We start from the raw sequence: 17536 nt of genomic DNA, 5'->3' as shown, positions 1-17536 counted from the left end.
AACTTTTAGTACATTTACACTTCAGAGTTCACATAAACATCACATAATATTCTGGAGAGCTTGTTGAAACTGAATGTTGAACTGTAGCACTGCAAACTTAAAATTAGACAAAAAACAGAGGGAAAAGGACACTGAATAAATATTTCAAAATATAATCGCGTGGCAATTATCAAGGAACATCTTTTAATGGCTCAGTTTTAAAGATTTAATTTTCATCTGACAAAACGAGCATAAAACGGGGATGGAGAGAAAGGGTTGGAGTTACCACCAGGGAACAGATGGAAAGGTTAATTTAGCCATTTTAAACTGTAAATGTTAAGTAACATTACGTGTACAGGAAGGTGGGAGGGAGGGAGAACGGATGGTTGGGTATAGGAAAGGATTACTGAATAATTCAAAAAGAGAAGAAAGCACAGATGAATCAAGCGGGCTAGTGCCTGTCTCACACTGAAGCCAGATAAAATGGAGGATGCTACTGTACATCTCTTTTGTGGCACAAACCCACCTGTAACATTTGCCAGTGAGCAAGGCAGTGTCTTCAAAAGAAGCAAAACCTTGGGTCACCAGATCTGAGTCAACAGCAAGAATTGAATGTTGAGGTCTTTCGTCACCTGCTTTCGCAGTAAACTGGAGCCTGGGTTTACGAATTGTTACATCTGCGCAAAGGAAGTCATGGTGATACAGCAAGGTTTTTGGGTCCTACAGTGTTTTCCGCAGTGCCTCAAAGGTTCAGCCTTTCACCGCCTCAATATCCACTGCCTTGTTGCCGGTGTCCTCCTTATGAAAAAAGCTGTTCCACTTGGCTTCAGAGTTAACCCTCTGCTCCCTGTTGAGAGAAGAGAAAATGGGTCAAGAATGGGAAAGGGGATGAACAGGCGATTAGAAACAAAAAGGAAGTGGACAAAGGGTTGAAAGAAGGATTGAGGGATGAGGAAGAACCAGAAGTACTGTAACAGAGGCAGCTGGGTGAAAATATGGCATGAATAAAAATTAACGAACAAACAAGGAATGTAGACAGCTAAATAGTTCGGAAAAAGATGGCTAAAACAAAAAGAAGAGGAGGAAAAAACATCAAAAAGATTAGCTGTAAGCAATTAGGAAAGCAGAAAAATAAAGTGCACATTTTAAATATGCATGCAAGACAGTGCAAACAACCAGATTAAGATGAAAAGAAGTGAAGAAACAAAAAAAAGGCTTAGTGACGGGTTAAATCTGAATGAGCAGCAGTGATTGATAAAAGACGATAAAGATAAATTGTGGGTGGAACACGTCAAATGCTTATGCATTTGTATGTGTTTGCGAGTAGATGATATACAGATTATTTTAATGTTCCCTTCTCTCTCCTATGGCTAGTCATTTATATAGTCTTTGCAGCAATTAGGCCAATTCAGACACTGCAGAAAATACCTGTAACCTTGAAGAAATATCTACTGGTAGCACTCTTTGAGAACACTGATGAAACTTAAATGGCTTAAATGAGTTGAAAAAGGAAATATATAGACTCTTCAGTCAGATTAATCTCCTAATAAAACCATACAAGGCCTAATCAATATAATAATAATAAATCAATAAGAATGAATGAGAGAATTACCCTTTCCAAAAGAAACATTCATTTTGAGATAGATAGATAAAATACCATGAACAGTTTCATTTAAAATCGTTTCACTTTAATTGCATTCATTTTTTTTTACAATTTTACAGTTGAACATTACAATTTAAAATTTATCTCAAATGTCCTAAGTAACAAACAGGATGGCCATACAAGACATACCGGAAAAAATACATCTGAATTGTAGATATTAAAAAAATGGTAATATACATTAAGTTCAGTACAATCAAAAAATTCAGTTATATTGAAGCACCATGTTAAAGGGTTACTTCACCCAAAAATGAAAATTCTGTCATTAATTACTCACCCTCATGTCGTTTCAAACCCGCAAGACCTTCGTTCATCTTCAGAACACAAATTAAGATATTTTTGATGAAATCCGAGAGCTTTCTGACCCTGCATAGACAGCAACGCAACTGAAATGTTCCCAAGTCCAGAAATGCAGCAAGGAGATCTGTAAAATAATCCATGTGACATCAGTGGTTCAACCGTAATTTTATGAAGCTACTAGAATACATTGTGCGCAAAAGAAAAAAATAACCACTTTTCACACGGAGACGACGAATTGTTGAATAAAGTCTTTTTTTTTTTCTTTTGCGCACAAAAAGTATTCTCGTAGCTTCATAAAATTACGGTTGAACCCTTGATGTCACATGGATTATTTTACAGATCTCATTTCAGTTGCATTGCTGTCTATGCAGGGTCAGACAGCTCTCAGATTCCATCAAAAATATCTTAATTTGAGTTCCGAAGATGAACAAAGGTCTTATGGGTTTGAAATGACATGAGGGTGAGTAATTAATGACAGAATTTTCATTTTTGGGTGAACTATGCCTTTAAGAACATATTAAAATAAATATAATACACTGGCTTTTCATAGACCAAGGCTTAACACAAACTACGTTATAAACATGTAGGATAGCCCAGGGCTCTCTCATGTCTGCAACTATTAAAACTGAGAAGAAACCATCAAACGTATTTCATATCTGACATGTACTGGGGAGGTAAAAAAAAACCCCAACACAATATATACGGTCGGAGATGATGTCAGCTTTTGGGTCTTGGTGACCTGTAGGACTACAGTACATTATCGTAACAATATTCTGTAAGTGTTAAGTGAGTCTGATCAAGGATCAGCTCCAAAGGGCACTAAACATCTCTCTAGAGTAATACAAGTGGTAACTAATTAATTATGCATTGGCCCAATGTACCAAAGCAATGCCCAATATGATACAAAACCCCATGAAGCGGATATAGACAAATGTTTGATGTTAAAAAGGGCATCCAATGCCAAAACTCATTTGTGCTTGCAAAGTGCGTGTGATTTGTGTGGAAAAGATGGGAGTCTATTCAAATAAATGACATAACAGGTGGTAAAGATGCTGAAATTGCCGTGATTTGTATGCATTTAATGTAGCAGCTGCTGCAGGATGAGAGCTGCTCAAAAAGTATGTTTGTCACATGTCTCACAAATATTTGTGCAGTCAGTGGTGCACACTCTCATTTAACTTGACAAATGGGCTTTCAAACAACCCTAAATTAAAACACACGCTCCCTGCTCTGGTCCTTCATGTGCTACCCCACTGAACTGTGCAAGTTGCCAGCCACACTTCTTTTTCTCACATATGATCGGTCACATGTTCTGCAATCTAGACTGCCAACTCCGAACTGAAAAGGCTAGGAGGAAACAGAATTTTCACATTGTGGAGAACAACATCCCCACCATGTGGCAAGTCTAATGTACTACAGGACGAACAGAATATCTATTTTTCTCGGTTTTAATACAGAACCACTAGCATGAAAATATTATCTTCTATAATAAGGTACTAAAGAAAATTCATCATGTAGCATACAAATAACTGAGCAAGTGTGCTAATAAAAATATGTATTTAAATATTTCAAGAAAATCTGTTTCGATGCTAAGAACAGGACATTTTACATGATACAAGTTTAATGAAAACAAAAAGAACATATTACATTGAAGTTGTTTGAAATAAATAAAGTCTCAGCATATCAATGACAAATGGTCGTTATTAATCAGTATATTGTAGGTCCAGATCCACTGTACCGTCAGTCACCACAAGCCTAAGTCTCTTAGGCTTGCGTTCCGTTATGGGGGTGCTTTGCGAGTGGGAGGTGGAGAAGTGTAGAGAATTACATGAGTGAGTTCCTGTCCCCTGATGCTGCTGATCCTTACTGTTTTGGCCTGCGTGGACTTTAGACCCTGCAAACCTACTCACAGAGGGAGGAGGTGAGAAGTTTGAGGGACCACACGCTTCTACAACCAGCCTTCCTTGAGTTCCCGAAGGCTCCATAAGACAATGATAAGTGTAATTTGCAGGTCCTGAACCAGAATAATTCAAGCTTTCACCATCCTCACTGTAGCCCAGTGTCAGAGAATGATCTCCGGTGAAGTTCACTACATAAGACTGGTGAGGAGTTTGACTGTGTTCAAAGGTAGTTGACTGAGTTTTAATCAAAGGGACCCCATGGATTGAGGATTCTCTGTATCCCAGATGAGGACTGCTGTGCTGCGACGCAGGAGGTGAAAGAGAGGAGCTGAAGTTGAAATCAGAAGAATCACAGTGAGAAATGTTTGAACACATCTGATTCTTATTGGGCTGGATAGAAGACACTCCAGAAAGTTGAGTGTTTTGAGTGGGAGCCACAACAGCATGGGGTTTTTCCAATTTTGAGAGTTTGCTTTGTGATGTACTGTAAGATTGAGAACCTTGAGATGAGGGAAATAAAAACGCGGAGGACAGAGATGGATCTTTATCATGTCTTGAGATCTGGGACTTTAGGCCTGCATTGTTCTTGAAAAAGTTTGTTGTGGTTTTGCTAGAGCTGATAAAGTAAACAGGGTGAATGCGATCACCTTGCGGACCGGGATTAGCAGGGTACTGTTTGGAAGGGACATTCTTTGGATTTTTTTGCAGATTTTCAGCCAATCTTGAGAACCCAGCATTAGGACATCTAGCAGAAGACTCTTTTCCACTGTGAGAGCTTGATGGACCTGGACAAGCATAGATGCTTTCCAGGTTGTTGTGAGATTTTGAGCTGCCTGCAGCCACAGAAACTCGACAAGCATTCTGGCCTTCCTCGTTTTTCAAGACATTCTTGGGGTTTGAAAAAAAAGGAAGCTTCTTGTCATTGCTACGAAAAAGTGCATTACCAGAGCTGAATGCACCTGGATAATCAGCATGGAAGGGTGTAACAAGGCTACTCTGAGGTCCAGCACCATGTAGACTTTGTGTTGACTGGTTTGGAAAGACAGATTCGTATTTAACCTTTGAGTTACGCAGGTTGAGAGGTCCATAGTCTTTAACGTCAATTTTAGCAAGGCCTGACTCAGAGGACTTCAAGTTAACAATGGAATCAAGAAAGTTTAACTTTTTATCCTGAGGATGCAGGCGTGAATTTGGATGCCCAGGCTGTTTAGCACTTGTAGATGCATTGTTAAACATTGTCAAGTCTTTGGGGAGAAACTGTGTTGCTGAAACTTCCTGGACCTGGAGCTCTATGGGAGTTTTTGACAACTCGCCATCAGACAAGTACAAATCTTTCTCGGGGTCTTGAAGAGGAGCAGAACTCGTGGCTGTATTACAGAGCTTATCTCTAAAGAGACTGAGTTGAGATGCACCAATAGATGAGGATGTGTCAGACTGAGCAAAGACAATATCCGGGAAACTTAGCTCCTCATCACTACTGAAGTTACTCACTGGGCTTGGGGATCCTAGGTAAGGGGTCTCCGGATCCCATGCATCAGTGGGACTTTGGGAAAAGGGGCTGCTGAAGGACCCGGTGTTATGTGGTTCACCAGGATAGTAATCTATTAAAGAGCCTGCCAAGTTGTTTTGTGCAGGCATCTGATCGTAGCTTTCGAGATTTAAACATGGAAACTCAAGCACATCTTCAGAATAGTTACTAAAGCCACAATCGGTGGAAAAGGGAGAAATGGGAGGAGACTGAATCTGAGAGGCGGCTACACTGGTAATAGTGGGCACACTTTTCTCGCATACCTGTGACTGGCTCAGAGCCTGGAGTTTTGACAGACTTTTATTAATCTGTAACAAATTGTGACTCAAGCAAATGTCATTGCTTTCTTTATTGTCACTTCTACTAACTCCAGGCTTAAGACTATCGAAATTGTCTGACACCTGCTCTCTTACATTCTCTTTTGCTTGAATACTCCCACTGACATTACTAACTCCTGCCAGCCCATCATAACAGGGAGAGTAAAGTGACAAAGGTGAAAGGGATAATGGTAAGGGTGAAGTCTCAAAACTCAGTGGATCTCTGAAGGTCTCTGTCCCCTTGGTACAACTACGCCCCGCCATTAGTTGCTGGCACTGAGACGGGTTTTCGTCTTTAACATTGCCGAGAGGCATCTGTTCCACTATTGCTGCTGTAGAGAAGACAGATGTTAATTTCTCTGGCTCCCTGTGCACAGTATCGGTGCTCCCATCTTCATTGTGAGCTTCTTTCCACTCCACCTCCCACTTGCCTTCAGCTCTCCTGCACAATCTAATCAGAGGTAACGGTTTAATGTCATCAATGTCTGCCTCAATTTTTGGATCAGATGATTTTTGTGGTATTTGCTTGTCGGTAACATCACTACTGTCTTGAACAATTTCTTTTGGTGTACTAACATTCTTCTTGTTAATGCAAACAGCCGATAGTTTTTGCTGTCTTTTACATGGCTTAGCTGCACATTCTTTTCTGCAATGTTCCAGCACGTCTTGAACTGCTTTGGTGGCTTTCTCCAAACCTACGCCGTTATCGGCCTCCCCATGACCCCGAATCCTCTCCATTTCTGCATTTAAAATTGAGACAGAATCCAAAATGGCCCTAAAAGGGTCAACTAAAGCCAAGCATTGCTGTGGGCTTGACTTGTCCGCAACAATTTTTGCCTCATCCGTACACTCCATTGCCCACTCCTTTCCCCTCTTCCTCTTAAGGCGGATTCTGCGGATAAGCTTCTGCTCTTCTTCCGTGTTATCCGAAACATTTGAGGTAGACAACTCATCGCTGATGGCATGTTCAATATTATCTGTAATCTCACAGTCCCCTGGTCCTTTATTTCTTCCTTCTACTCCTTTGTCACTTTTCGCTTGGTTCTTCTCTCCCACGTTGCAATTGACTGCTTCTGTCATTTTAGATGTTTCATGCTTAGGGTCATTGATTGTCCTCTCACAAACATGTACATTACTTGTGCCCTCTCTGCATTCAGGAACTCTGACATTGCTTCTCCCTGGTCCACGATGAGCACTCTGAAGAGCTTTACAGTATTGTTTAGACGAAGTCTTTATCAACTTGGATGAGCCACGCTTTTTGAACCCAACATTGCCTTTGAGAGTTAAACTTGATTCTGAATGTTTCAACAATGTTGTATCCACACTGCTGCTTTCGCTTGGCTTAGGTAACAGATTGTCTGAATTGGGTTCTTTGCCTTTACTGACATCAGTACATGGCGTTGCAGGTACATTAACATCCTGTTCTGGGTCTGTATCAAGCGATTCTCGAAATGCTCGTTTCTTTAAGGGAATGCTGCTCTGGGGACTGTGATCCAGAGAAACCTTGCACATGGATAGAGGTTCTGAGGAAATCAAAGTGTTTTCTGACTGTTTCACTTGAGTATCTTCATGTATATTTGGATGATCAGCTGCCGTGAGTCCTTTATTAGGGTTCTCATTCCCATTATTAAGTGCTTCATGCTTGTCCTTTGTCTCTTTATTGTCAATAAGTGATAGTGTCTTTATATTATCAGCTTCTCTTTTATCATTGTAACTGCACGGAGGTTGGTGGTCATTAGCGTCCTTATCTTGTTGACTAAACTTGCAACTCAAATTCTTTCTAATATCCTTCAGCAGTACCCTTGCCTCTTTAACAACAACAGTCCTGCTACCAAAACGTGCTGTTACCACTTTCTTTTTCAAGTGATCGTCTTCAACAATTACTTCTTCCTGCTTCTTGATCGTGCTTTCTTTATCCTGCACCTCAGGTATGCGTTCAACATGTGTTTGTTTCTCATCCTTATCGGCTCTTTTCCGTTTCTTTTCAGCAACTTCTGAATTTTTGGGAATTGTAACTTCAACAGATGCGACCGTTACAAATTTATTATCTTGCTTGCCTTCAATTTCATGCTCACTGTGGCTATCCTTACCGTACGCATCCACAAGTTCTTTTGCAACAGGTTGTATGACTGTATTTTTGCCAGTCTCTAAATCACATGTTACTTTTAAGTACTTATCTGCACTCTCCATATTTACTGGTGTGAAATACAACTCCTTCACCCCTTTCTTACCTTGTCTATTGCCGTTTTTGCTCCCATTAAATTTTGTGCTCTGCTGTACTGACGCTGCTGCTGGTGTTGTAACCTTGTCTCTTCTACTGTCTGCCTCCCTCTGACCTGTACTTTCATCCTCTGGCTTTCCTGGGATAGCCACCCTGACCAGACTGACTCTGAGGTAACGATTTAACCCTGAGTGGAAAGAGACAGGACTATTAAGAGATGGTGAAGACAAGGAGGGTGTATTGCTAACAGCGCTAGAAGAGACAGACTGCCTGTGGTTTTGCTTGTTATCCCCTGAGGTCTCTGAAGCTACACAAGCACTAACATCACCAGCCACTTCCCTGAGGCAATCCCTAAAGGCACTCTGCTGCATCTCTCTGATCACCGTGCTCTCTGTTTGTGATGATTTGTCACTGTTAGTCCCAGCGTCTCCATCAACGTGTACATGTTTATCATTACATGGTTTACCTGGAGAGATTAAAACAGGGTTAGTAGTGTTCGTGGACGCAACCTCGCTTCTTTTTTGCCGCTTCCCATTTCGTGTCTGCGAGTCAGAGCATTCGTTTTGCCCTGTAGAGAGTTTAGAATGGGATTTGATCAGTCTGGTCCTCCTTTTGTTGAATCTGGAGAGTTTAGATCGCCTCCTTGTCTGGAGACTGCTCAGACGACTACGAAGGGTATTCCTGGTCCTTGAGGAAATGCCCTGGTGGACAATTCTGACAGATGATACATCAATGTTACCTCCCTTGGCCTTCATGCTGTCTCTTTCATGTACACTGGAAACACATCCAAGAGTAAAGGGTTTAAATCTAATAACGGGGTCTCCATTTAACATTTCTCCATCCTCATCTTTCCTCTCCTCTGGTCCATTCATGTTGGCACTACTGAGAGGTGGAGAGACAGATTTGCTGTTCTTTGTGATCCTCTCTGGTTTTGGTCGCTCTTTCTCAATTAGGTATAGCAGGGCCCTTTCTTTGCTCAAGGGGTCCTTACAGCTTAATAGGAAATTTGTGCTGTGCTGATAGAGGCAAATGCTCAGCTCCTTTAGCTTGAGGTGAGGCAAAGATGATAAGAGGTTTTGTGTCCTCTTTTCCACCTGTTTGCAATGCTCCTCCCTCCTCCTCCACCTATCAGTCTTTCTCATCTTGCTCAAAACAAGGGAGTTCCTCTTTGTCCATTGGGAATATGTATTCCTAATTGGCAAGGCTGACAAGAGAATGAGACAAGAAGAATAGACATCCAGAGTTAAGCGGTTGGCCATAATGAGATTATGCCAATACAGGCTTTTTACCACTTTATTAGGAAATTGCATGGGATGCTTAATTATAACCATTGTAATTTTACACTCAGAACATATACATTTTTTTCCAGGACACAAGTAATAAGAAAACAACTAAATATGAATGGCATAACAAGCATACCTGAGTTTGATACAGTGAGAAATGGCTTTGGGGTGCCATTTCCCCTATTCCTGTTAAGCCTTAGGTCGGTCTCTCTGAACTCATATTTCTGTCCTGAAGGATCCCCAGAGCAAGCCACATCTGGTGACTGGTCTCTCTTCTTAAATGATCCCTCTCCTCTCCTGCATCGATTGGCATCATTAGAGTTGTGATAAAAGCTGATTTAAAAGGCTTTTAAATGTATTTCTGTCATTAGAAACCTAATTGACATTAAACCCTGATAAAGTTCAGACCAATTACAAGCATCCATTGAGATAATTGTGCGTTATAGATCCCGCATCACTATAATACCCACAGCAGATTGGCCTTGAAGCAGTATAAACGTATATTCGCTCACCTCTCACATGTGCAACATTCACACATTTCATTATTCTCTCCAAAAAAGCTGTCCCCATAGTAACTGGTAATCTCCTCCCCCGGTGAGATGGGACGCACCACTTTTATACAAGCTCCATTCTTATCTCCGGGGACAAACTAATAGGAGGAACAGAAACAGTATGAGCAAATTACTTTTCAGTATACACTGTTTGCCTATAATCTATTTAGTCATATGCCGGGAAACAAGTGAAAACAAATTAAGGAAATGTAATTAAAAAAAGGGTGATGCCCTGTTAGGACTGAAGTCAGATAAAATAATACAATAAAATAAAAAATACAATTTACATACATGTTCACTAATAAACTTTAGTTCAAACGTTTGAAGTCAGTAAGATTTTTCAAGTTTAAAAGGACTGAAATATTTTGTAACATTATAAATACCTTTACTGTCACTTTGATCAATGTAATGCATCTTTTCTAAATAAAAGTATTAATTTCTTTAATATATAATAAATATCTTACCGACCCCAAATCTTTGAACAGTAGTGTATTTTTTTTTGTATAAGTCAGTCAATGTATTTACATTTAGGACAACAACAACCCAAACTTGAAAAAAACATGGAAATGAGTTAATGATAATAATAATAATACTATAAACACAGAGAGAGTGAAATCACATACAAATAGTTAAAATTAAAAATATGAGCTAGGTTTAAATTAGTGCTGTCAAACGATTAATCACATCCAAAATAAATGTTTGTGTTTACATAATATATGCGTATATACTGTGTATATGTATTATGTATAAATACAAACACATGCATGTATATATTTAAGAAAAATGTTATGTTGTTTACTAAATATATTTATACATAATATAAAATTGAAGAATATAAATATATAAACACATGTAAATATTTTCAAAATATACTATGTGTGTGCATTTATATATACATAATAAATATACACAGTACACATACATATATTATGTAAACAACTTTTATTTTGGATGCGATTAATCTTAATCGTTTGACAGCACTAGTTTCAATTATCTGTAAAAGTAATGGACAGTGTTTGAAATTATCTTTCAGTGCTTTTTAAAATCCTGTAAAGGGTACAATGTTTTAAAATGAACACAACCGGAGTAGAATATATGTGCATAGCACTTATAATATAGATCAGTGGTGCATACAGATAAAAGAAAAGAAATGATACAGGAGAAATGTTCATTTCTGTATCACTGCCCTTTATCAGTATACTTATTTCTCTCTTCGCTTTACAACAAAACAGCACATTGTCTCACGTTTTTCTAAAAGAACAAGCACCAATTTCCAAGTAAACACTTTCGCTTGCATTATTATCATGGTAGGGTTGTAATGATACCATGGTTCAGTAATACATACCAACACCAGTGAAATGTCACAAAATGTTAAAATCACTTGATACCCCTTACTATTTAAATAAATAATACATAAAAAACAATACCATACAGCCTTCAAGTGTTTAAATGAGAGAAACATTGCTTTCTCAATTATTCAAGACAAGCCACTTCGATAAGGAACAAAGAAACAAATGACATGAAACAAAGTGTTCTTAAAAGGCTTATTAAAGCGATCCACACATGAGCCGTAAATGGTTGTCTTGTCAATACTGCTGTTTGATAATTGTTAAAGAAATAACGGACAGTGACAGGTCTATTAGGCTGCATTTCACCACTTGCACAGATCTACTGTGACATTGTCTGTGTACAATCAAGATGCCAAGATGGTGCATCACACACAGATGTGTACCTAAGCACATCTCAGTGCACACACGCATCAGCCGACTGCGTGCAGGTATCGAATCAGTCATTTGTACTAAAGAAAAACTGGTATAGTTTTATATATTATAGAGTGAATACAAACATGACAACTGATACAAATAGTTAAAATTAAAAATATGAGCTAGGTTTAAATTAGTGCTGTCAAACGATTAATCACATCCAAAATAAATGTTTGTGTTTACATAATATATGCGTATATACTGTGTATATGTATTATGTATAAATACAAACTGAATTGGGAAGGAATTGAGGGCAGGAAACTGAAACTGTTGTTTACTAAATATATTTATACATAATATAAAATTGAAGAATATAAATATATAAACATGTAAATATTTTCAAAATATACTATGTGTGTGCATTTATATATACATAATAAATATACACAGTACACATACATATATTATGTAAACAACTTTTATTTTGGATGCGATTAATCTTAATCGTTTGACAGCACTAGTTTCAATTATCTGTAAAAGTAATGGACAGTGTTTGAAATTATCTTTCAGTGCTTTTTAAAATCCTGTAAAGGGTACAATGTTTTAAAATGAACACAACCGGAGTAGAATATATGTGCATAGCACTTATAATATAGATCAGTGGTGCATACAGATAAAAGAAAAGAAATGATACAGGAGAAATGTTCATTTCTGTATCACTGCCCTTTATCAGTATACTTATTTCTCTCTTCGCTTTACAACAAAACAGCACATTGTCTCACGTTTTTCTAAAAGAACAAGCACCAATTTCCAAGTAAACACTTTCGCTTGCATTATTATCATGGTAGGGTTGTAATGATACCATGGTTCAGTAATACATACCAACACCAGTGAAATGTCACAAAATGTTAAAATCACTTGATACCCCTTACTATTTAAATAAATAATACATAAAAAACAATACCATACAGCCTTCAAGTGTTTAAATGAGAGAAACATTGCTTTCTCAATTATTCAAGACAAGCCACTTCGATAAGGAACAAAGAAACAAATGACATGAAACAAAGTGTTCTTAAAAGGCTTATTAAAGCGATCCACACATGAGCCGTAAATGGTTGTCTTGTCAATACTGCTGTTTGATAATTGTTAAAGAAATAACGGACAGTGACAGGTCTATTAGGCTGCATTTCACCACTTGCACAGATCTACTGTGACATTGTCTGTGTACAATCAAGATGCCAAGATGGTGCATCACACACAGATGTGTACCTAAGCACATCTCAGTGCACACACGCATCAGCCGACTGCGTGCAGGTATCGAATCAGTCATTTGTACTAAAGAAAAACTGGTATAGTTTTATATATTATAGAGTGAATACAAACATGACAACTGAAAGCAAATGAAAGAAACGCCTTACTCTCTTTTATCAGATCAAGCAAGACCTAGTTAAACTTTAAAGAGAAGTCTAATGAATCTAATGTACATAAATGGACATTCAAGCTGCAAGATACACTACATATATAGTAGTGTAAAGTGTATGCAATTCAAAAGATTTGCTGGTTAAGCAAAAGCAATCATTTAGTATCTTACCCTACAGTTGGGTCTGCAGTCTTCTCCCAGCAATAAAAACAAAATAGAAAATAGTGTAATCAGATCCTGTACATTATCAAAGACCGTATTTTGAAAAAGATTAATATTACGGATCCATTTATGCATACGGGCTCTCTCACCATGATTGATAAAGGCAGCCGGCCCCAGCCAAAGCTGAGCACATCTCTTGCGCGTCGAGTACATGACACTGAAGTCATTCACTCCTGCTCGGAGGACAGCGCTATCCTCAGGGCTCAGCTCAGCTATACAGCCCTGCAGGACCTCCACCCGTTCTCCCACAAGCCTGGAGAATTCAACATTGTCATATCTTTAAACACCGTCTTCAACAGAATTGAAAAAGTAGACCAGTTTATTATGTGTTAGAATTTAATAATTAACATAGTTTAAATGTTGATCTTGAACAACTGAAAAATTATGGAAAAAAAAAAAAAAGCAGTGATTCTAACCAGTGTCGGGTGGATGTGATTTTAGCTCCATTAGTCTCAGAGGAATAGCGGTTACATGGCTCGATGCTCACTCCACTGTCCAACAGAAATGCTGTCATATAGCGATACATCTAAAGAAAATGAAGAGCAAGTTCAAATAGTTTTTAAAAAGGACACTGCCATACACATTATGTTATTTGAATAAAAGTATTGTGATACACTGTGCTAGTCTTTAATAAAATTGGATGGCTGGAAGGGAGAAAGGAAGGAAGGAAGGGAGAAAGGAAGGATGGAGGGAAGGAAAGAAGGGAGAAAGGGGTGCTTCTCATTTCTTATTTGCCCATTATAGTTTCCTTTCTTCGAGTCATAGCTCCATCCCTTAGGATGTGAGGGCAGGATGCAAGGAGAGAAAATGAGGACGGAGAAATCAAAGGAAAGCTTATTTGTACACTGGAATATTCTTGATCACTCAAGCATCACTTCAAAGCTTCATCAGCTATGCTCAGTAGATCTGCCCTTGTGTTGTTAAAGTTTGGTTCTTTATAAATATTCATTTATTAATATATTAATAAAGCAAAGTGCCCTGTTGAAAAATATAAGATGTATGGTTCATTTAAACTGCAAAGGTAAAACATTAATTAAAATTATGACAGATGTGAAGAAGGGGGAGAAGAATTTATATGCGCATAAGGTTTTTCGACAAGAAAGACTTCCGCATAGGATACACCTGTGTATCCTCACTCATAGCTCCCCTGAAAACTTCCTTACACCTCACGATGCAATTAGAGAATTGAGATGTCCATCAAGCTAGTTTACCCATAAGCTTTGCTTTGATTCCTCCATCCTCATTTTCTTTTCTTGCATCCTAAGGGGTTGGAGCTAAGACATGAGAAATGGAAGTGAAGAAAGGAAACAAGGATGCACAAATAAGAAATAAGAAGCACAGAGTGAGTAAGGGGAGGGAGAAAGAAAGAAAGAGAAAGAGAAAGAGAAAGAAAAGAAAGAGAAAGAAATAAAGAAAGAAAGAAAGAAAGAAAGGCTTCTCCTCTCTGATCTAACAGGTGTTGAACAAAGCAAATAGTTGCAAAAGATTAATTTTGATCATTTAAACGTTTTCAGTTAAAGCAGCACTATGTAACTTTTGGTGCTCTAGCGGTTAATAAACATAACTGCACACATCCCGCGGAAGAGCATTCCAACCGGAGCTACTTCTCTAAGTTTATGTCTATGGCGATTCACGCAGGTATGTGTTACTCCGCAGTGGAGACGACCCAACCAGGCCACAATAGTCCAAATAGAAGTACTTATTATAAGTGTACCGTAGTGATTCGGAATAAGACAAAAACGCGGTTTGGAAGATGAATTCATGAAGTACTCGCTCATTATATACATTTTGCAAATTTTGAACACAGGAAAAAGTTACATAGTGCTGCTTTAAAGGATTAGTTCACTTCTGAATTAAAATTTCTCACCCCCATGTCATCCAAGATGTTCATGTCTTTCTTTCTTCGGTCGAAAAGAAATTAAGGTTTTTGAGGAACACATTCCAGGGTTTTTCTCTATATAGTGGACTTCAGTGGGGTTCACTGGGTGGAAGGTCATTTTCAAAAAAAATTTAAAATTACAATTTATATACTTTTTAACCTCAAACGCTCGTCTTGTCTAATTCCGCGTGAACTCTGTGCATTCCGGTTCATGACAGTTAGGGTATATCGAAAAACTCCCATCTCATTTTCTCCTCCAACTTCAAAATCGTTCTAAATTGTCCTACATCGCTGTTTTACCGTTTTTTTGTAAAGGGCGTTTGACCTTCTTTGCACGTTCACTTTGTAAACATTGGGTCGGTACTTCTGCAGCAATGTAGGACGATTTTGAAGTTGGAGGAGATGGGGGGGTTTTTCGACCTACCCTAACTGTTTCGAATGGGAATGCACAGAGTATGCAGGGGCGGATTTTGTGATTTGGGGGCCCCAGGCAACATACAGGAATGGAGCCCTATCCACCTTTTTCTTCAACGCGGAAGTAAGCCTATGGGTGAGACTTCCGGTTCATTAGCCGCTATAGGTAAATAACGAGGATAATAACAACATGCAGTAAACGGTAAAACTGTTTGCACTACAAACCAGTGTGTTCATAATTTCAGATAATACATTAAAATAATATGATAAGACACACCAACTTTCAATATCAAGCAGCAAAACGAACTGTTTTGTTCAGCTAAAAATAGCTGGACGGAGTGGACGCAGATGAGACCAGAAGCCAGACCCATAGAATTTAAAAATGGCCGCGCCCATTTATACGACAAGAAAAAGGTGGATACAATTTCACACATTTACAGCCTTGAGGTTTCTTTCACTGTTGCTCGCTGCTGCACGACCGTGTCCCATAGTTGTGTCTAATCTTTTAGATTGTTCATGTACATGTTATAAATAAAGGATTTCTTTAATGTTGTAAATCCCTTGTTCCCATTTAAACAAGTTTTAATAGTATTAGAGTAGGTGGTGCTTTGAAGTCATTTTCACTATGCAATTGTCTAATTCTTAACTTTAAAATATACATTTATTTTTTATTTATTTTAATTGCACATTTAAATTAAACTGAAGGAAATTATAAATTTACATGCTTAAGGATTATTTCAACCAAACATGAATTGTGCCTGTGTGGAAAGTGACTGTGCATGGTCCTTCTTGGGTCCTTCAAAAAAAAAAGATTTTCATTTAAAAAAAAATAAAATAGGCCCTATATAATATGCACTGTTGCTTAGTATTAAAATTATAGCTTCAGATGCATGATATATGTAGGGCCCTATGAATACCGTTTTATTTTTCTCAAATTAGAGTGAAATTTTTTTGTTTTAATTTTTTTTGTATTCAATTTTTTTTTTTTTGCAATGACTAATCGTTTCGCTAGATAAGACAGTTCTTCCTCGTCTGGCATCGTGTAGAACGCTTTGAAGCTGCAATTTGGACCTTCCACCCAGTGAGTATGCATGCGCATTGCAGAGCTACACAAGACAAGCGGTTAAAAAGTATAGAATTTGTATTAATTTTTTAGAAAATGACTGATCGTTTCTCTAGATAAGACAGTTCTTCCTCGTCTGGGATCGTGTAGAACGCTTTGAAGCTGCAATTTGGACCTTCCACCCAGTGAACCCCACTGAAGTCCACTATATAGAGAAAACCCCTGGAATGTGTTCCTCAAAAACCTTAATTTCTTTTCGACTGAAGAAAGAAAGACATGAACATCTTGGATGACATGGGGGTGAGGAAATTATGAGGACATTTTAATTCAGAAGTGAACTAATCCTTTAAAGAAAGTCTCGGGATTGTTCACCTAAAGATTTTAATTAATCACAAAAATCAATTTTTTCCCTGCCCTTGTCTATCTTAGGCAAACAATTTTTTTTGTCCCGGACAGTCCTTTTGTGTACAGAGAGACTGTACTCGTCAAGGCGGCAAATAAATGATCTAGCAAAGACAATTATGTAAGCAAATATGCTGAAGAAAAAGCAAATCATCCTTGCTAAACTAGACACAACAACGGCTACACATTCAAAGCAATTCAAGCATCTTACATTCCTCTTTGGTGATAATTATACAAGTGTACAAGCAACCAAAAAATGGACATTCAGCAATTCTGGATAAGATATGATACTCACGTGCTGCTTCAACAGCTCCTGTCGGTGTGAACCCAGCCCAGTGAAATAGCCACTGACCCATTCCCCATCCAACAGGGCATCAAAGGTGGCCTGGAAGTCATGCGTGCGTTTGAACCGCAGAAGTGTCTCTCTGAGGTAACCCCATCGCCGGATCTCAGGGGGAGGACTTCATTCACATAATGAAAGAAATCAAAAAATTACAAATTATGAATGGAAGAAATCGTTTACAATACAGTTCAAAGGTCTGGGGTCAATAAGACATATATAAAAGAAATTAAAACTTTTATTTTAGCAATGTCACATTAAACTGATTAGATCAAACTAAGTGTCAGTAAAGACATGTATATTATTACAAACAATTTCTATTTCAAATAAATGCTGTTTGTTATTTATTTATA

The 17536-nt window shown here is 38.2% G+C and overlaps 1 protein-coding gene across 1 annotated transcript in view; it reads right to left on the bottom strand.

Annotated features, from left to right (window-relative positions):
* Positions 1 to 2434: 2434 nt before the first annotated feature.
* Positions 2435 to 17536, bottom strand: part of LOC107583067 (uncharacterized) — a 20387-nt gene continuing 5285 nt past the window's right edge. The window contains exons 3-9 of the mRNA XM_016269162.1: positions 17139 to 17304; positions 13502 to 13611; positions 13175 to 13338; positions 13035 to 13054; positions 9702 to 9838; positions 9326 to 9486; positions 2435 to 9110 (exon numbers count right to left, since the gene is read on the bottom strand). Of these exons, the coding sequence (XP_016124648.1) occupies positions 3643 to 9110; positions 9326 to 9486; positions 9702 to 9838; positions 13035 to 13054; positions 13175 to 13338; positions 13502 to 13611; positions 17139 to 17304 (6226 nt within the window). The 3' untranslated portion in view covers positions 2435 to 3642. The remainder of the gene's footprint in view (positions 9111 to 9325; positions 9487 to 9701; positions 9839 to 13034; positions 13055 to 13174; positions 13339 to 13501; positions 13612 to 17138; positions 17305 to 17536) is intronic.

This window comes from Sinocyclocheilus grahami, unplaced genomic scaffold, assembly GCF_001515645.1.
Source record: "Sinocyclocheilus grahami isolate Dianchi unplaced genomic scaffold, SAMN03320097.WGS_v1.1 scaffold49.1, whole genome shotgun sequence".
NCBI classification, from domain to species: Eukaryota; Metazoa; Chordata; class Actinopteri; order Cypriniformes; family Cyprinidae; genus Sinocyclocheilus; species Sinocyclocheilus grahami.
This window is presented reverse-complemented; position numbering and strand designations above follow the sequence as displayed.